At 47.2% G+C, this 15,470-nt stretch overlaps 2 protein-coding genes across 3 annotated transcripts in view; one reads left to right on the forward strand and one right to left on the reverse strand.

Annotated features, from left to right (window-relative positions):
- Positions 1-15,470, reverse strand: part of LOC310636510 (uncharacterized protein) — a 161,530-nt gene continuing 146,060 nt past the window's right edge. Inside the window, exons 2-4 of one of the 2 annotated variants that reach the window (XM_083356427.1) lie at positions 8,337-9,188; positions 4,039-4,150; positions 1-937 (exon numbers count right to left, since the gene is read on the reverse strand). In XM_083356427.1, the coding sequence (XP_083212553.1) occupies positions 87-937; positions 4,039-4,150; positions 8,337-9,014 (1,641 nt within the window). In that variant the 5' untranslated portion in view covers positions 9,015-9,188 and the 3' untranslated portion in view covers positions 1-86. The remainder of the gene's footprint in view (positions 938-4,038; positions 4,151-8,336; positions 9,189-15,470) is intronic. The other variant, XM_083356428.1, reaches the window with a different exon arrangement.
- LOC310636518 (uncharacterized protein) overlaps positions 15,054-15,470 on the forward strand; it is a 59,093-nt gene continuing 58,676 nt past the window's right edge. Inside the window, exon 1 of the mRNA XM_083356436.1 lies at positions 15,054-15,132. The gene's annotated coding sequence lies outside the window, so the exon portion shown is untranslated. The remainder of the gene's footprint in view (positions 15,133-15,470) is intronic.

Consider the following 15,470-nt stretch of genomic DNA (forward strand, 5'->3'; position numbering starts at 1 on the left):
GCAGTTCCACATATTGCTTTAATGCCAGTTGGACTGGAAATTTTCTCTGGTTGCCAGGAGAAAAACTCCGCTCGGCGGCTGATCAGCTAATCACTCAGCTTCTCCGAAGTCTCGCACGCCACGGCTTCCAACTGAATCTTCTCTCCACATTCGAAAACACTGATACTTTTGCCCAAGGCGTACATTTTTTGGTGGGCCAAGCACGGCGAGTGCTGCTTCGTCTGCCCGCATTCGGGGCGTTTATAGGCCTTCTCCTCCACGTGAACGATGGGGGGCTGAATCAACTTGGGCTGATCTGCGTTTTGATACCTCCGCTGCCCCAGGTGAACTCTCTGATGGGAAGTCAGGTAGGTGCTCCGGCTGAAGCTGTTCCCACACTCGGCGCACTTATGGGGTTTCTCCCCCGTGTGAATCCTCTGGTGGGCATTCAGAATCGCCTTCTGACTGAAGCTCTTGCCACACTCCAGACAGAGGTACGGCTTCTCCCCCGTGTGGATCCTCCGATGCTTGATCAGGGTGGACAAGTCACAGAAACTCTTGCCGCAATAGGAACAACTGTAGGGCTTCTCTCCCGTGTGGATCCTCTGATGGGAGGACAGGAGGTCGCTACGGATAAAGCTCTTCCCGCACTCCAGGCACTTGTACGGCTTCTCCCCCGTGTGGATTCTCAGGTGTATCTTCAGGCTCGACTTATAGCTGAAGAATTTCCCGCAAACGTTGCACTTGTATTTCCTCTTTTCGTTCGGCTTCTCTTCGGGGAGGGAAGCGTTGTGGAATCCCGCCGCTTGGGAAGCCATGTTTTTCTTACACTTATCCGTGAGGTAGCTTCTCCTTGTCCTCCTCAGCGGATGCATCTCTTCCAACTTTGGGGGCTCGGCTCTGTCGGAGGCAGCTTTCAAAAGTTCCTTGCTTTTTTCATTCTGCCGGACCTCACCTGCTGAAATGAAGAGAGATTTGAAGAGAGCAAAAGGGAGAAAACGAGACTCTAAAGTAGGCACGGGGGGGGTGGTGTTTACATACACACACACACACACACATCTGGCACAACATATATATATGCGATTGACTCAGACTTTCATTCTTCCGAGATCAGTAAAATGAGGACCCAGATTGTTGGGGACAATAGACTGACTCTGTAAACTGCTTGGAGAGGGCCGTAAAGCACTAAAAAGCAGTATATAAGTGCTATTGCTACTAATAAAGGAGAATAATTGTAGTTCAGGATTGGCGTGAGGAGCTTGCTTGCAGATATTTTATTAGCCAAACTATTGCTACTGATTAGACAGACAGACAGACAGACAGATAGATAGATGTTATTGTTGTTATTTGCGAAGTCGTGTCCGACCCATCGCGACCCCATGGTCAACATTCCTCCAGGCCTTCCTGTCCTCTACCATCTTCTGGAGTCCATCTAAGTTCACACCTACTGCTTCAATGACTCCATCCAGCCACCTCATTCTCTGTCGTCCCCTTCTTCTCTTGCCCTCAATCTTTCCCAGCATTAGGTTCTTCTCCAGTGAGTCCTTCCTTCTCACTAGGTGGCCAAAGTATTTGAGTTTCAAGATAGATAGATAGATAGATAGATAGATAGATAGATAGATAGATAGATAGATAGATAGATAGATGATTGAGAGATGATGAGAGATAGAAAGATAGAAATAGAGATAAAATAAATTGTTGTTAAAAAAAAGATAGGTTTTATTAGTCTACTGGGGTAAAAAAAAGTCCATTTCTACAGCCAATGTGTAAATGTAATCTGTTAGCAATTCTTTGATTTTTAAACAGTGGCTTCTAGGGAACTCACTCTTCTGCACCAGAAGAAGGACGGCCACAAAAAATGTAATCCAATGTGTGTGTATGTTTACTTAGGCGAGTAGGAAGTTTTTTTTCTTTCTTCTTTAATTTACAGGGCTTAAAGTCTGCTCTAATTAGGAACCGACTCTGAGGGGTACACAATGTCGCCGCCGTAATCCAAGATAAAAGAAAAAAAATAAATAATTCCTGGAGTAACGTGTGTTCCAGGCTTCAAAAGGCAAGAGGTTGGGGAACACCTCTGCAAAACAAGCAAACCAAACTTCGAAGTAACCAAGAAGCTTCGTGTCATGGTTCCGATTAAAAAGACATGTCAAAGAGCACTGCACGATTATTTATTCTAAAAAAAAGTCCATAATGAACAGAACGGAGCATCGGCACTCATGGATGGATGCCAGAATCTGAATCCTCCTCCCCTTGAGACATCATATCCTACAGAGTCTCCCTCCCTTAATTACACGTCATGAATCGCATTCACCAATTAATTTCACCCACAAAGTTTCACTTCCCTGGAAGCGCGCTTATTTCTTATCTTCCTAAAACTTCCGGGTTGGATCCCTCCCGCGCTTTAGTGCTTCAAAGGCGAACAACTAAAGCAAAAAGCTGCCTCTTCTATGGTCAGTGCAAAAACATCGCAATGTTTGCAGCCCTGACACTTCGCATATGGGGTGAAAGCAGCTTTTCAGCCCTTTCCTGATCTACAAGCCTTGCAGCCCACGATATGTGGAAGGCCCCAGGTTGCAAAAGGCTGGTGCACAGAGGGTAGTGAGCACAGCACAAGATATTGTGGGCTGTCCCCTGACACCACTGGATGACCTCGCCAGGGCTCGCTGCCTTGGAAGAGTGAGGAAGATTCTCAGGGATGACTCACACCCTGGTCGGTACCTCTTTACTCTCCTACCATCGGGTAGGAGATACAGGAGTATAGCCAGCCGTACCAACAGGCTGAAGAACAGCTTTTATCCATGGGCTGTTAGGATCTTGAACGGGCAATAATTGTATAATTTTATGCTATTGTCCTCCCCTTTTCTTTTTCCTTTTTCCTTTTTTTTCTTTTTTTTCCCCTGCTCCTTGTGATTTGTATCTCAATGACTACTATTTTAAATATTGTATAATTGATATAGATGTGGTAATGAGATAAATGAGAACTGGACTACGTTACTAGGTATTGAAGAGAATTGCCTAAAGGAAAAAGAGGTTATTTAGTAATATGAAATTGAGAAATCTTAAAACGTTTTAATATCAATGTAAAATTAAAGCCAGAAAAAACAGATAAGGTGTTTGATGTTTTAAAGATGGAATGTTAAAATATGAAATATACTAAAAGATTGATGGATATGTATTCAAAAAAATAAAATAAAATAAACTGTTCAATGATTGGTGGATGGCAATAAGATATATGTTAATTTAGATAAGAGATAGTATATATCGAAGAAAAAAGAGAGAGGAAGTATTGGTTATAACAACTCGGAGATTTGTAATAATATGTATTTGTCTGAAATGGAACTATTGTAACCCGGACACCACGTTGCTTTTTAAAGATATTATCGTAAATATTGGAAAACTAATAAAATATTATTTAAAAAAATATAATTTTACGTATGATTGACTTGCGAGGCCGGTGTGTGGTGCAATTAGCTCACATGGTGTAACAAGATGGAGGGATTGTTGTCACTGTGAGTTGCAGTGGGTGGGTGGGGGCACGAAAGGAGGCTCAGCCAATCTCAATGTATACATGGTTGTAAAGGTAAAGGTAAAGGTTCCCCTGCACATGCATGCTAGTCGTTTCCGACTCTAGGGGCCGGTGCTCATCTCCGTTTCAAAGCCGAAGAGCCAGCGCTTGTCGAAGGACGTCTCCGTGGTCATGTGGCCGGCATGACTAGACGCCAAAGGCGCACGGAACGCTCTTACCTTCCCACCGTAGTGGTCCCTATTTTTCTACTTGCATTTTTTACTTGCTTTCGAACTGCTAGGTTGGCAGAAGCTGGGACGAGTAACAGGCGCTCACTCTGTTACGCGGCCCTCGGGATTCGACCCGCCAATTTGCCGACCTTCTGATCGACAAGCTTAGCGTCCTAACCCACTGAGCCACCGCGTCCCTTTATACATGGTTGTACTTTGACAATAAAAGTTCATTCATTCACGGGGAGGGGGAGAGGGGGGAAACGTAGCAATTTTTCTTCAGCTTATTCCGTGGAAATCCAGGAATCCTTCCTTCATACTCACCGCATGAATTTCTAGCTTTCTCTTCTCCCTCCCGGAAGGGCCTCGCGATATTGTCCCCGCTGTCAGGTGAGTCCAGCTCTGCCTTGGCTGAGGGAGCAGCTGCTGTCATCCCCTGCAATGGCGGACAGGATCAAACCTCAAAACAGAACTTAGGCACAGGGAAGGCAAGGTAAGGATGTCCCAAAGTTGCTTTTATTTTTTTTATTTTTATTTTTTCAGGAGGCAACTGGACTTTCTTGTTGTTGTTTTTTCCTTGAAGACGTTTCCATTTGCCACCATCTAGATTAGAAGCTTCCTGAATGAGAAGCGAAACGTTTTGAAAGGAAAAAAAAAAGAAAGTCCAGTTGCCTCCTGACACAACAAAAACAACAACAACAACAACTCCGGGAGAACCATGACCTGGAGGACTGAGAATCTCCACAGACAAGGTAAGGATGGTTCGCCTCATCCGATCAGCCTGTCCCACGCGTGGTTCAGGTAGAGAAGGCAGAGCGGACAGGCCCCGCCAGTCAAAGTATTTTGATTGGCAGGGTCAAGGAAGAGGGCCTTTTATGCCGGTTTTGGGGGGACATCTTTGCCCTCAGAGATGAGGAAAGCACCCCAGGTCTTTTGGCCTTCTGCAAAGGGCTGTACGGCCGCACATGGGGGACACAGTGGCCTACACAGATACAGGGTTGTAGGCTCCATGAGAAACACACACACACACACACACACACACACACACACACACACATATTATCAACTGCCAACCCCCCCCCCAATCTTGGAATTCTTCATCTTTAAAAAATTTTAGAACGTTGTTTTATCATTTTAAAGGTTTTAATCTTAAATTATCCCAATTTTAATGTTGAATTTTATTGATTAAATTGTACACTGCCTAGAGCCTCTCCCTGAGGGAAATGACCAATTAAGAAGAATGGAATGGAATGGAACGGAGGAAGAAAGGAAGGGAGGGAGGAAGGGAAAGAAAGAAAGAAAGAAAGAAAGAAAGAAAGAAAGAAAGAAAGAAAGAAAGAAAGAAAGGAAGGAAGGAAGAAAGAAAGAAAGAAAGAAAGGGAGGGAGGAAGAAAAGGAAGGAAAGAAAGAAAAGGATGGAAGGAAGGAAAGAAGAAAGAAAGAAAGAAAGAAAGAAAGAAAGAAAGAAAGAAAGAAAGAAAGAAAGAAAGAAAAAATGAGAAGGTGGAAGGAAGGAAAGAAGAAAGAAAAAGAAGGAAAGAAAGAAAGAAAGAAAGAGAGGGAGGAAGAAAAGGAAGGAAAGAAAGAAAAGGATGGAAGGAAGGAAGGAAGGAAGGAAGGAAGGAAGGAAGGAAGGAAGGAAGGAAAGAAAGAAAGAAGGAAAGAAAGAAAGAAAGAAAGAGAAAGAAAGAAGAAAGAAAGAAAGAAAGAAAGAAAGAAAGAAAAAATGAGAAGGTGGAAGGAAGGAAGGAAAGAAGGAAAGAAGAAAGAAAAAGAAAGAAAATGAAGGAAAGAAAGAAAGAAAGAAAGAAAGAAAGAAAAAATGAGAAGGTGGAAGGAAGGAAGGAAAGAAGAAAGAAAAAGAAAGAAAATGAAGGAAAGAAAGAAAGAAAGAAAGAAAGAAAGAAAGAAAGAAAGAAAGAAAGAAAGAATGAGAAGGTGGAAGGAAGGAAGGAAAGAAGAAAGAAAATGAAAGAAAATGAAGGAAAGAAAGAAAGAAAGAAAGAAAGAAAGAAAGAAAGAAAGAGAAAGAAAAAATGAGGTGGAAGGAAGGAAGGAAAGAAGGAAAGAAGAAAGAAAAAGAAAGAAAATGAAGGAAAGAAAGAAAGAAAGAAAGAAAGAAAGAAAGAAAGAGGAAGAAAGAAAGAGAGGGAGGAAGAAAAGGAAGGAAAGAAAGAAAAGGATGGATGGAAGGAAGGAAGGAAGGAAGGAAAGAAAAAGAAAGAAAGAAAGAAAGAAAGAAAGAAAGAAAGAAAGAAAGAAAGAAAGAAAGAAAGAAAAGAAAATGAGAAGGTGGAAGAAAGTAGGAAAGAAAAAGAAAGAAAATGAAGGAAGGAAGGCAAAGACGCGTAAGAGATCTGTCTGGTGACTTTACTCATTTTATGCTAAATTCTTTTTCTTCTCACCCAACATGGGAAAATAAAACTCAACCAGGCTGGGGAGGCTGATATCTAAAAACCTGCTTGAAGCATCCCTGAGAATAGCTAAGACAGAACAGCTCTATGTTCAACCAAAGCTAACCTTCAATTTACAACTGCGATTGGCGCCAGAATTATAAGTGACACTGGTCGTTAAGCGAGTCACCATGTGACCACGCCTAAATTTACAACCTTTTTTGCGGCAGCTGTTAAACGAATGACACGGTTCTTAAGCTAACCCATTTTCTTCGGGGGGCCGTTTTTGCCAGAAACCAAAAGAAAACACCACAAATCAATTGCAAAGCAGTGAAAATCACAATCACACGACCACAGAATCCTTGCAAATAGCAATTAAACGGGAGCCAGCTGTCCGGCCCCCATAATGCACTCAGGTGACCACGGGGGGGGGGGGAGGGGGGGAAACGTGCAGCCTCCAAAACCAGGTCATAGGTAGCTTTGAAGACATCTGCTGTAACCTCCGTCAATAACCAGCTGGTTGTTAAATGAGGACTATCTGTACAAGTCTCCTGAGAAAAGATAAATCTTCTGTTGCAGGCATGTCAAACAAACAAAAGTCGTATTGCGACTTTCCCTCCATCGCCGGCAATGGGGAGGGCGCAGTTTCGTTGTCATGCATCCGGCCCGCGGGCCGGCAATTTGACATGCCTGTTCTATTGACGAGGACAAAAGACAGCAAACTTCTTTGAAGACGTCTCGCTTCTCCTCCAAAGAAGCTTCTTCAGCTCTGGCTGGATGGTGGGGAGAATGGAAGGATTGATACTTCTGACAGACAGCTAGTCATTTGCATTTGTTTAGAGCAGGGGTCTTCAAACTTGGCCCTTTGATGACTTGTGGACTTCAACTCCCAGAATTCCTCAGCCAACGTGCCTGGCTGAGGAATTCTGGGAGTTGAAGTCCACGAGTCATCAAAGGGCCAAGTTTGAAGACCCCTGGTTTAGAGAGTCGTTGAGGCCACTTGGAGGTTGACCTGTGTCCTCAGGGTCACCAGAGTGCGTGAAGCCTTCTCGGCTGCAGGATGTTTCCTGCCCTGTGTGATCTTGCAGGGCAGGTGACCCTGAGGACACAGGTCAACCTCCAAGTGGCTCGAACGGCTCTCTAAAAGAATGCAAATGACCAGCTCTCTACAAGGAATATAAATCCACCCATTCCCCGCCATCCAGTCAGAACTGAAGAAGCTTCTTGGAGGAGAAGCGAAAAGTCTTCAAAGGAAAACAAGAAAGTCCAAGTTGCTTGCTGAAAAAGCACTTTTGGGACAGCCATGACTAGAATGACTGAGAACCTCCATGGACGTTGGGGACCACCATTGTAGAGCATCTATGCCAGACATGTCAAACACAAGGCCCCGGGGGCCGGAGCCGGCCCGCAAAGTGGTTTCATGTGGCCCGCGAAGCCACCCTGGAAACAGTGAGGGACCGGCCCCCACTGCCTTGGCCCTGGCCCAGAGACTCTCCTTCTACCAGAGACCCCCAGATCTGTCCCACTCCTGCCCAGGCCCCCATAGGCACCCTTGATGAGAACGATGTAGAGCTGGCCACGCCCACCCAGTAGGCCATACGCACTCTAGCCACGCCCCCCAGTAGGCCATGCCCACCTGGCCCCTTGAGGGCAACCACAATGCTGATGCGGCCCTCTGTTGTGATTCAGGGTCAGCCTGTGGGTTCGGCAGTTGGGTCGGACGACTCAGAGGAGGAGGGGGGTGTTGAAGACCTTGCTGAGGGTGTTGAAGATCTTGCTGATGAGAGCCCTCAGGCAGGCCCCTCCCACTTGGTCACCATGGAGACCCAGCTGTGTGAGCCTGACAATGTGGATGAAGATGACCCACAGCTGGCCCTGTTCAAGGACGCCCGACGCAGGAGGCAGTCAAGTAGGAGTAAACAGAGGAAAGCAATGGGGCTTCTCGGAAGGAGGCAGAGAGAAGCCACGCCCTGAACTCTTTATAAAGGGAATGTGTGGGGAGGGCTGGTTTGCTGAAAGCAACCGCTTGGATAGTGTTTCAAAGCTCCTGTATCTTGGTTCGTGTTTTGTTTGTTTTTGTAGTAATAAATTTGGCAGACGTTATTCCAGCCTCTTGCCGTTTGTAAAGGGGTTGCCTTTTCTGCAGGGCCGGTAGCAGGCTGGTACAGAACACCCTCAATGAAGTTTGACACCCCTGATCTATGCAAAAAAAAAGGGGGGGCGCCTTACCTGTTGTTCCCATCTCAAAGACTCTCTCTGCATCCAGAGGAAATCCTCGGCCAGGGCCACCGCCTGGGCGCAGCACGCAGGGCCTCGCTCCCGCACCCAGCTCTGGACCTCCGGGGGCAAGACGGTCAGGAACTGCTCCAGGATCAGTAGCTCCAGGATCTGCTCTTTGGAGTGTCTCTCCACCTTCAGCCATTGACGGCACAGCGCCTGGAGCCGGTTGTAAACCCCGCGGGGCCCCTCGGCTTCCTGGTAGCGGAAACGCCGGAAGTGCTGGCGCCGTTTCTCTCGGCTCAGGGCGTCCCGGTGCAAGATGGCTGCTTTCACCTTCCCGTAATCCTGCCGGTCACGGGCCTCCAGGTTACCGAAAGCCTGCTCGGCTTCTCCGCGGAGGGCGGGCAAAAGCCGGACTGCCCACTCTTTCCGAGGCCACTGACAGGCCTCTGCCACTTGTTCGAAGGAGGCCAGGAAGCCCTTGGGGTCGTCCCAGGGGGTGGGCTCCTCCGGCCCCTGGCTGCCCGCCCAACCGGAGTGCAGAGAGCCTGCGGTTATGAGCAGCTCTTGCCACGGTTGGGGTAACTCCGCGTCCGTCTGTAGCGTCTCCCCTCCCACTTTCTTGGCACAAAATTCCCACAGGCGTTTCCCCTGAATCTCACTCAAGGCATTAAAGGTAGCCATCATCTCCTGCCTTCTGCCTCTTCTCCCAAAATGGGGAAAGGGAAGCTTGTAAAAAAAAAAAAAAAGTCCGGCCAATCCGTCGATTTGTCCGAAGAAACTTTTCCTTCCCGAAGAGGTTCGCTCGCTCAGTCAGACAACTAATTGTTGTTGTTTTTTCCAAAAGGCTGAGGTTTTACCCTACGGAACAGAGAAGATGGGAGAAATGGGGGAAAAGACAAGCCAACCATTAGCTTTTTAATCATTTCATCATCGCCATCATCATCAAGAGTTGGAAGGGACTTTGGAGGTCTTCTAGTCCAACCCCCTGCTAGGACATGCCAATTCCAGCTTCCTAGGCGGCTGCATCACCCCACACTGTCTCCCATTTCTTCTTACAGGTAGTCCTCGATTTAGGACTACAATTGAGTCCCAAATTTCTGTTGTTCAGGGAGACATTCGTTGAGTTTTGCCCCATTTTGAGCCTTGGTGGAGCCTTGGTGGAGCAGTGGGCTAATGCCTCCTTAAGTAACACCAGCTGCCTGCCATTAGTGCAGGTTCGAGTCCCACCAGGCTCAAGGTTGACTCAGCCTTCCATCCTTCCCAGGTAGGTAAAATGAGGACCCAGATTGTTGGGGGCAATTAAGCTGACTTTGTAATAATGCCGCTTGGGGTGTGTGTGAAAGCCCTAACAAGCAGGCATATACATAGAATGAAGGCTACTGCTAAGCTTGTAAGCCGCCCTGAGTCTTCGGAGAAGGGCGGGATATAAATGGAATAAAAATAAAAATAAATAAATAAAAAATTACGAGCTTTTTTGCCACAGTCGTTAAGCGAATCGTTGCAGTTGATAATAAGCCGGTTGTCCAGTGAATCCGGCTTTCCTACTGACTTTGCTTGTCAGGAGGTTACAAAAAAGAGATCATAGGACCCCGGGACACGTGGGGATGCTGCAACAGCGGCGAGTGTGAAAAAGGGTGGTCAGCCACTTTATTCCACTGCCCTTGAAACTTTGAACGGTCACTGAACGAACTGCTGTAAATCGAGGACTACCCGCATTCGTGGGGCTGCAACTCTCCTGCAAACCTCAACTCCCTTTTGTCAATAAAAGGACCCGATGACCCAACCCGGGTGTCGATTCCTGAATACTCTCTCCGCCCCAAAACGTCCCCAGACCCAATCTTGGGCACAAAACTCCCTAACCAGGGTTGCCTTGCTCACCAGCACGTCACCCTTCTTGACGTGCTGATGATGGGTGCCGAGCCAACCCGGGTTGAGTTTTTTTTTTTTTTTTTTTTTTTGCTGTCGTGGGAACTCAACTCAACTCGGAGGCCGCCGGCTTGGAGAAAAGCTGCCAGGCGGCGGGGAACGCTAGAGAGCCTCCAAAACGCCCTCCCCTGCTGCTGTCCCCGGCTCTGCCGGACTACACCGCCCATCATCCGCGCTCGCATTGGCTGGGGATGATGGGAGCCGGAACCCTGCCCCTCTGCCCTTTTCCCGCCGTCCTCCCGCTTTAAAAGACTCGCCTTGGCCTCCGCCCGGCTGTCCAAGAGGGCGGCTCGCCGGTCTCCCTCCGAGGAGGAAGCGGCGCTTCCCGAACCCCGAAACTCCAGCCGCTCCCAGGGGAGGAGTAGAGGAAGGAAGGGGCCAGAGCGCCCACTCTCCCAGGAGGCAGGAAATGGAACCGGAAAGGGCGGGGAGAAACCATCATGGCGCCTCTCTAGGAAGCTCCTGTCGTTCTCTCTACTCTCCCGTCCCAGCATCTGACGTTTCATAGCTCCGTTGCGGAGGATTTTTTTTCTCTTTCCCGCCTTTTGGGGCTTTTCGGGCGGCGGTGCAACCTCTGGGCGTCCGGCCAGGCTGCTCCTCGGCCCCGCTCCGGGCAGGTGGGGCTGCTCCTGCTCTCCCTCGGCCGGCCAGGAGGAAGGTAGCCCCGAGTCCCCCCTGGGTCCCCGGAGGGTGGCTGAGCCTGCCAGGATCCCGGCTGGAGGCAGGGCTGGACGGGGAGCCTCCGGGGGAAAGGATTTGGGGGAAGGGGGTCGCCCCGCGGAGGGAAAGGGGGGGCTTTTATTTTATTTTAAGGAATATGGGGCAATGGGAGCGATTCCCCACCCGACTCCAACGTCCCCTCTCACAGTTAACTGTTTTTGATCCAGCTTTCGCCTAATCTGAATTTGCACCTTTAGTTTTTTCCTGCCTACGTGTAATACCTTGCTTTTCTCCACATTTAAGTATATTCTAGTCGTGAGTTTCATCCCACCAACTTTCAGTAATGGCAACTATATCGTATCTGCCTTGACATACTAATACTTGAAAATCACCCTATTTCTTCCCTAAATTTGAATTTGAATCCTTTATTTGTCTTGGGTGTCTTTCTTATATCTCCTCCTTTGTACCTGGGATTGATGTCCTCATATTCTCCCTACCCAGAAAAGATCCCCTTTCCTTCTGCCTAATCTAAATAGAGAGGAACGAATATCCTGGATTTTATTTAAATGCTTTGATTTTCTTTGGTTTCTACAAAGCTGGGTGGAATCTCTAAAAACCATCATTTCCCTTGTTTTTTCTCGGAAGAGGCTGTAATGCGGAGCTGCTTCTTGGTGGCTGATTTAGGAAGGAAACTAGCAAATGGTAGAAGAAGCTTGGGAGCGACATGGAGGGGAAAAGAAGGGAAAAATGAACAGAGCTGCAGATGAGAAAATGGGGGGGAGAGCGGGATTGAGGATGGATTTTGGACTTCAGCAAGATCTCACACTACAGAACTCAGTGACACCGAAGGGGAAAATGATGAAATATGAGAGGAGAAAAACCTCTTAATACTGTACTATAATTTTGTTAAACCGTAAAGACCATGTCAAGACCATGGGGAGCCTCCGGGGGAAAAGGATTTGGGGGGTCGCCCCACGGAGGGAAAGGGGGGGGCTTTTCTTTTTAAGGATTTGTGGGGGGGGGGAAATATGGGGCAATGGAAAGAAATGATAAAGATAGAAAAACGTGGGTTAGACAGCATCACCACCAGATGGATTCGTAGCTGGCTGACCAGCCCTACTCAGCGTGTGGTCCTCAATGGAACCGCATCTACGTGGAAAGAAGTGTGTAGTGGGGTGCCCCAGGGCTCGTCAACATCTTCATCAACAATTTGGACAAGGGGATAGATGGGGAACTAAAGGTAACGTACGACATACGACCGACAATCTTTGCTGGCCTGGCGAGTTTCTAGTGGTTTTGGAACTGTTGGTGAGACCGTTAAAAGTCGTTGGGGCTGTTTGAATTTGTTCTGCCAGCAGCAAGATCTGACTGCTGGCCCAGTGATGGATTGTATTGCAAATCAGGGCTGTTTCCAGAGGAGGAGAGGACCTGGAGCTTATGGAGCAAAGGAACTGGATGAGGCTGCCGGCAGGCCCAGAGGAAGAGAGAGAGGCTTTTGGAGGAGTTGGTGGCGGCAGCAGCGTGCTCCAGGGGCGAAAAGAAGCAAGGCCTCTTTAAGGAAAAGGTGGAAGAGTCAGGATCAGAAAAAGGAAAGAAGCCGAGGTTGTCAGAATACAAGCGAATTTGAGGGCTAATCCACATGGAGCCCCATTTCCATCTGTCCTGTTTGCCATCGTTCACTCCCTAGAGCAGACATGTCAAACACAAGGCCCGGGGGCTGGATCCGGCCCACGAAGTGGTTTCATGTGGCCCACGAAGCCATCCTGGAAACAGTGAGGGAACGGTCCCCACTGCCTTGGCCCTGGCCCAGAGACCCTCAGATCTGTCCCACTCCTGCCCAGGCCCCCATAGGCACCCTTGATGCGAACCATGTAGAGCTGGCCACTCCCACCCATTAGGCCATATGCACTCTGGCCACGCCCACCCTGGCCATACCCACTCGGCCCCCTGAGGGCAACCGCAATGCTGATGTGGCCCTCAATGAAATTGAGTTTGACACCCCTGCCCTAGAGACTAAAATGGACAATGTGAAATTTGAGCGGGAGGTGGTGACCCTTTGAGAGCTGTATGCAACAAAATTTTATTTTGATGTATGCCGATTGGTGTACATTCAAAGTGACAATAAAGTTATCATCATCATCGAACTCATCAAATTTGCAGACGACACCAAGCTGGCAGGAATAGCCAACCCTCCAGAAAATAGGCTTAAGATACAGGAGGATCTGGACAGACTCGAACACTGGGCACTATCTAACAAAATGAAATTCAATGGTGAAAAAAATAAGGTTCTACATTTAGGCAGGAAAAATCAAATGCACAGGTATAGCATAGGTGGTACCTTGCTCAATAGTAGCAACCGTGAGAGAGATCTCGGAGTCCTAGTGGACAATCACTTCAATATGAGCCAGCAGTGTGCTGCAGCTGCCAAAAAAGCCAACACAGTGCTAGGCTGCATTAACAGAGGGATAGAATCAAGATCACGTGAAGTATTAATGCCACTTTACAATATCTTGATAAGGCCACAATTGGAATACTGCATCCAGTTTTGGTCACCATGATGTAAACAAGATGTTGAGACTCTAGAAAGGGTACAGAGAAGAGCAACAAAGACGATCAGGGGACTGTAGGCTAAAAATATAAAGAACGGTTGCTGGAATTGGTTAAGCTTAGTTTAATAAAGAGAAGAACGAGGGGGGACATGATAGCAGTGTTCCAGTATCTCAGGGGCTGCCATAAAAAAGAGGGAGTCAAGCTATTCTTGAAAGCATTGAAGGCAGGACAAGAAGTAACAGGTGGAAACTAACCAAAGAAAGAAGCAACCTAGAACTAAGGAGAAATTTCCTGACAGAACAATTAACCAGTGGAACAACCTGCCTCCAGAAGTTGTGAATGCTCCAGCCATGGAAGTTTTTAAGAAGAGACTGGGCAGCCATTTGTCTGAAATGGTATAGGGTTTCCTGCCTGAGCAGGGGGTTGGACTAGATGACCTCCAAGGTCCCTTCCAACATCATCATCATCATCATCATCATCATCATCATTATTATTATTATTATTATTATTATTATTATTATTATTATTATTATAATATCTGGCACAAAGTAGGCCTCCTTCTTCAACTGGGGGGGAGGTTGATTTAAGGGGAAAAATGATTTAAATAACTCAAATTGGGATCATGTTCTCCCAATCCAGAAAATACCCACTTTCTTTCTGTTTAAATCATTGGTTCCCAAACTTTTCTATATCATGCACCCCTAAAATGCTTCTGATATATTCTCGCACCCCTTACCAAATTTTGAAATAACGGCAATGAATTATTTTTTATTTTTTTATTTTATTTTAATTCCATTTATATCCCGCCCTTCTCCGAAGAGTCAGGTCGGCTTACAAGCTTAGCATATATACTATAATTTTGAAACTTGTAAACCCAAGTTTTCGCGCCCGCAGGAATATCATCTCGCACCCCGAAGGAGTGCGAGCACCCTCGGTTGGGAATCCCTGGCTTAAATAGAGAATGAATATCCTGGATTTTATTCTAATGCTTTGATTTCATTTTCTCTCTACGAAGCTGGGCAGAATCTTTAAAAACCACGTTTTCCCTTGTTTTTCTCGGAAGAGGCTGTGAGTGGCCGCTGCTTCTTGGTGGCTGATTTAGAAAGGAAACGAGCAAATGGTAGAAGAAGCTTCGGGGAGAAATGGAGGGGAAAAGAAGGGGAAAATGAACAGAGCTGCAGATGAGAGAAGGAAATAGAGAATAGAGAAAGAGAGAAAGAACAGGAGGATATTTAGGATGGATTGGGCCTTGACCAAGACCTCAAACTGCAGAATTCCATGACACTGAAGGGAAAAATGATGAAATGTGAAAGGAGAGGAGAAAAATTTGTTAATACTATACTTTTGCTGAACCGTAAAGGCCACGAGATAAAATTTGAGTTTCGTCCCCATCACACACTCCCAAAGCGGGGATCAGTTTTCAGACCAGAAATTACACATCCCTCAACTAAAGTATTGCTAATTTAACCATGGTTTCTGGTGTTACTGCCCTAGGTGAACTGATTCCAGTGGTTGGGTGGATGCAACACACAAAGCCGAAACAAACTGGCTGACGTGGGAGCCCAAAGTCTATCTTGGGCAGGTAGGACCACCAGGTGGAAGTTTTGGCCAAAGGATGCCATCAGCCTCCCTTTGTGGAAACGGGGGTCTCAACCCCCACCATCAGGTATTGTTGTCCCTGATGAATATATTTAGGTAAAGGTAAAGGTTCCCCCGCACATGCGTGCTAGTCGTTTCCGACTCTAGGGGCCGGTGCTCATCTCCGTTTCAAAGCCGAAGAGCCAGCGCTTGTCCGAGGACGTCTCCGTGGTCATCTGGCCGGCATGACTAGGTGCCAAAGGCGCACGGAACGCTGTTACCTTCCCACCGTAGTGGTCCCTATTTTTCTACTTGCATTTTTACGTGCTTTCGAACTGCTAGGTGGGCAGAAGCTGGGACGAGTAACAGGCGCTCACTCTGCTACGCGGCACTCGGGATTTGATCCGCCAAACTGCCGACCTTCTG

This window comes from Vipera ursinii (genome assembly GCF_947247035.1).
Source record: "Vipera ursinii genome assembly, chromosome: 2".
In the NCBI taxonomy this organism is placed as follows: Eukaryota; Metazoa; Chordata; class Lepidosauria; order Squamata; family Viperidae; genus Vipera; species Vipera ursinii.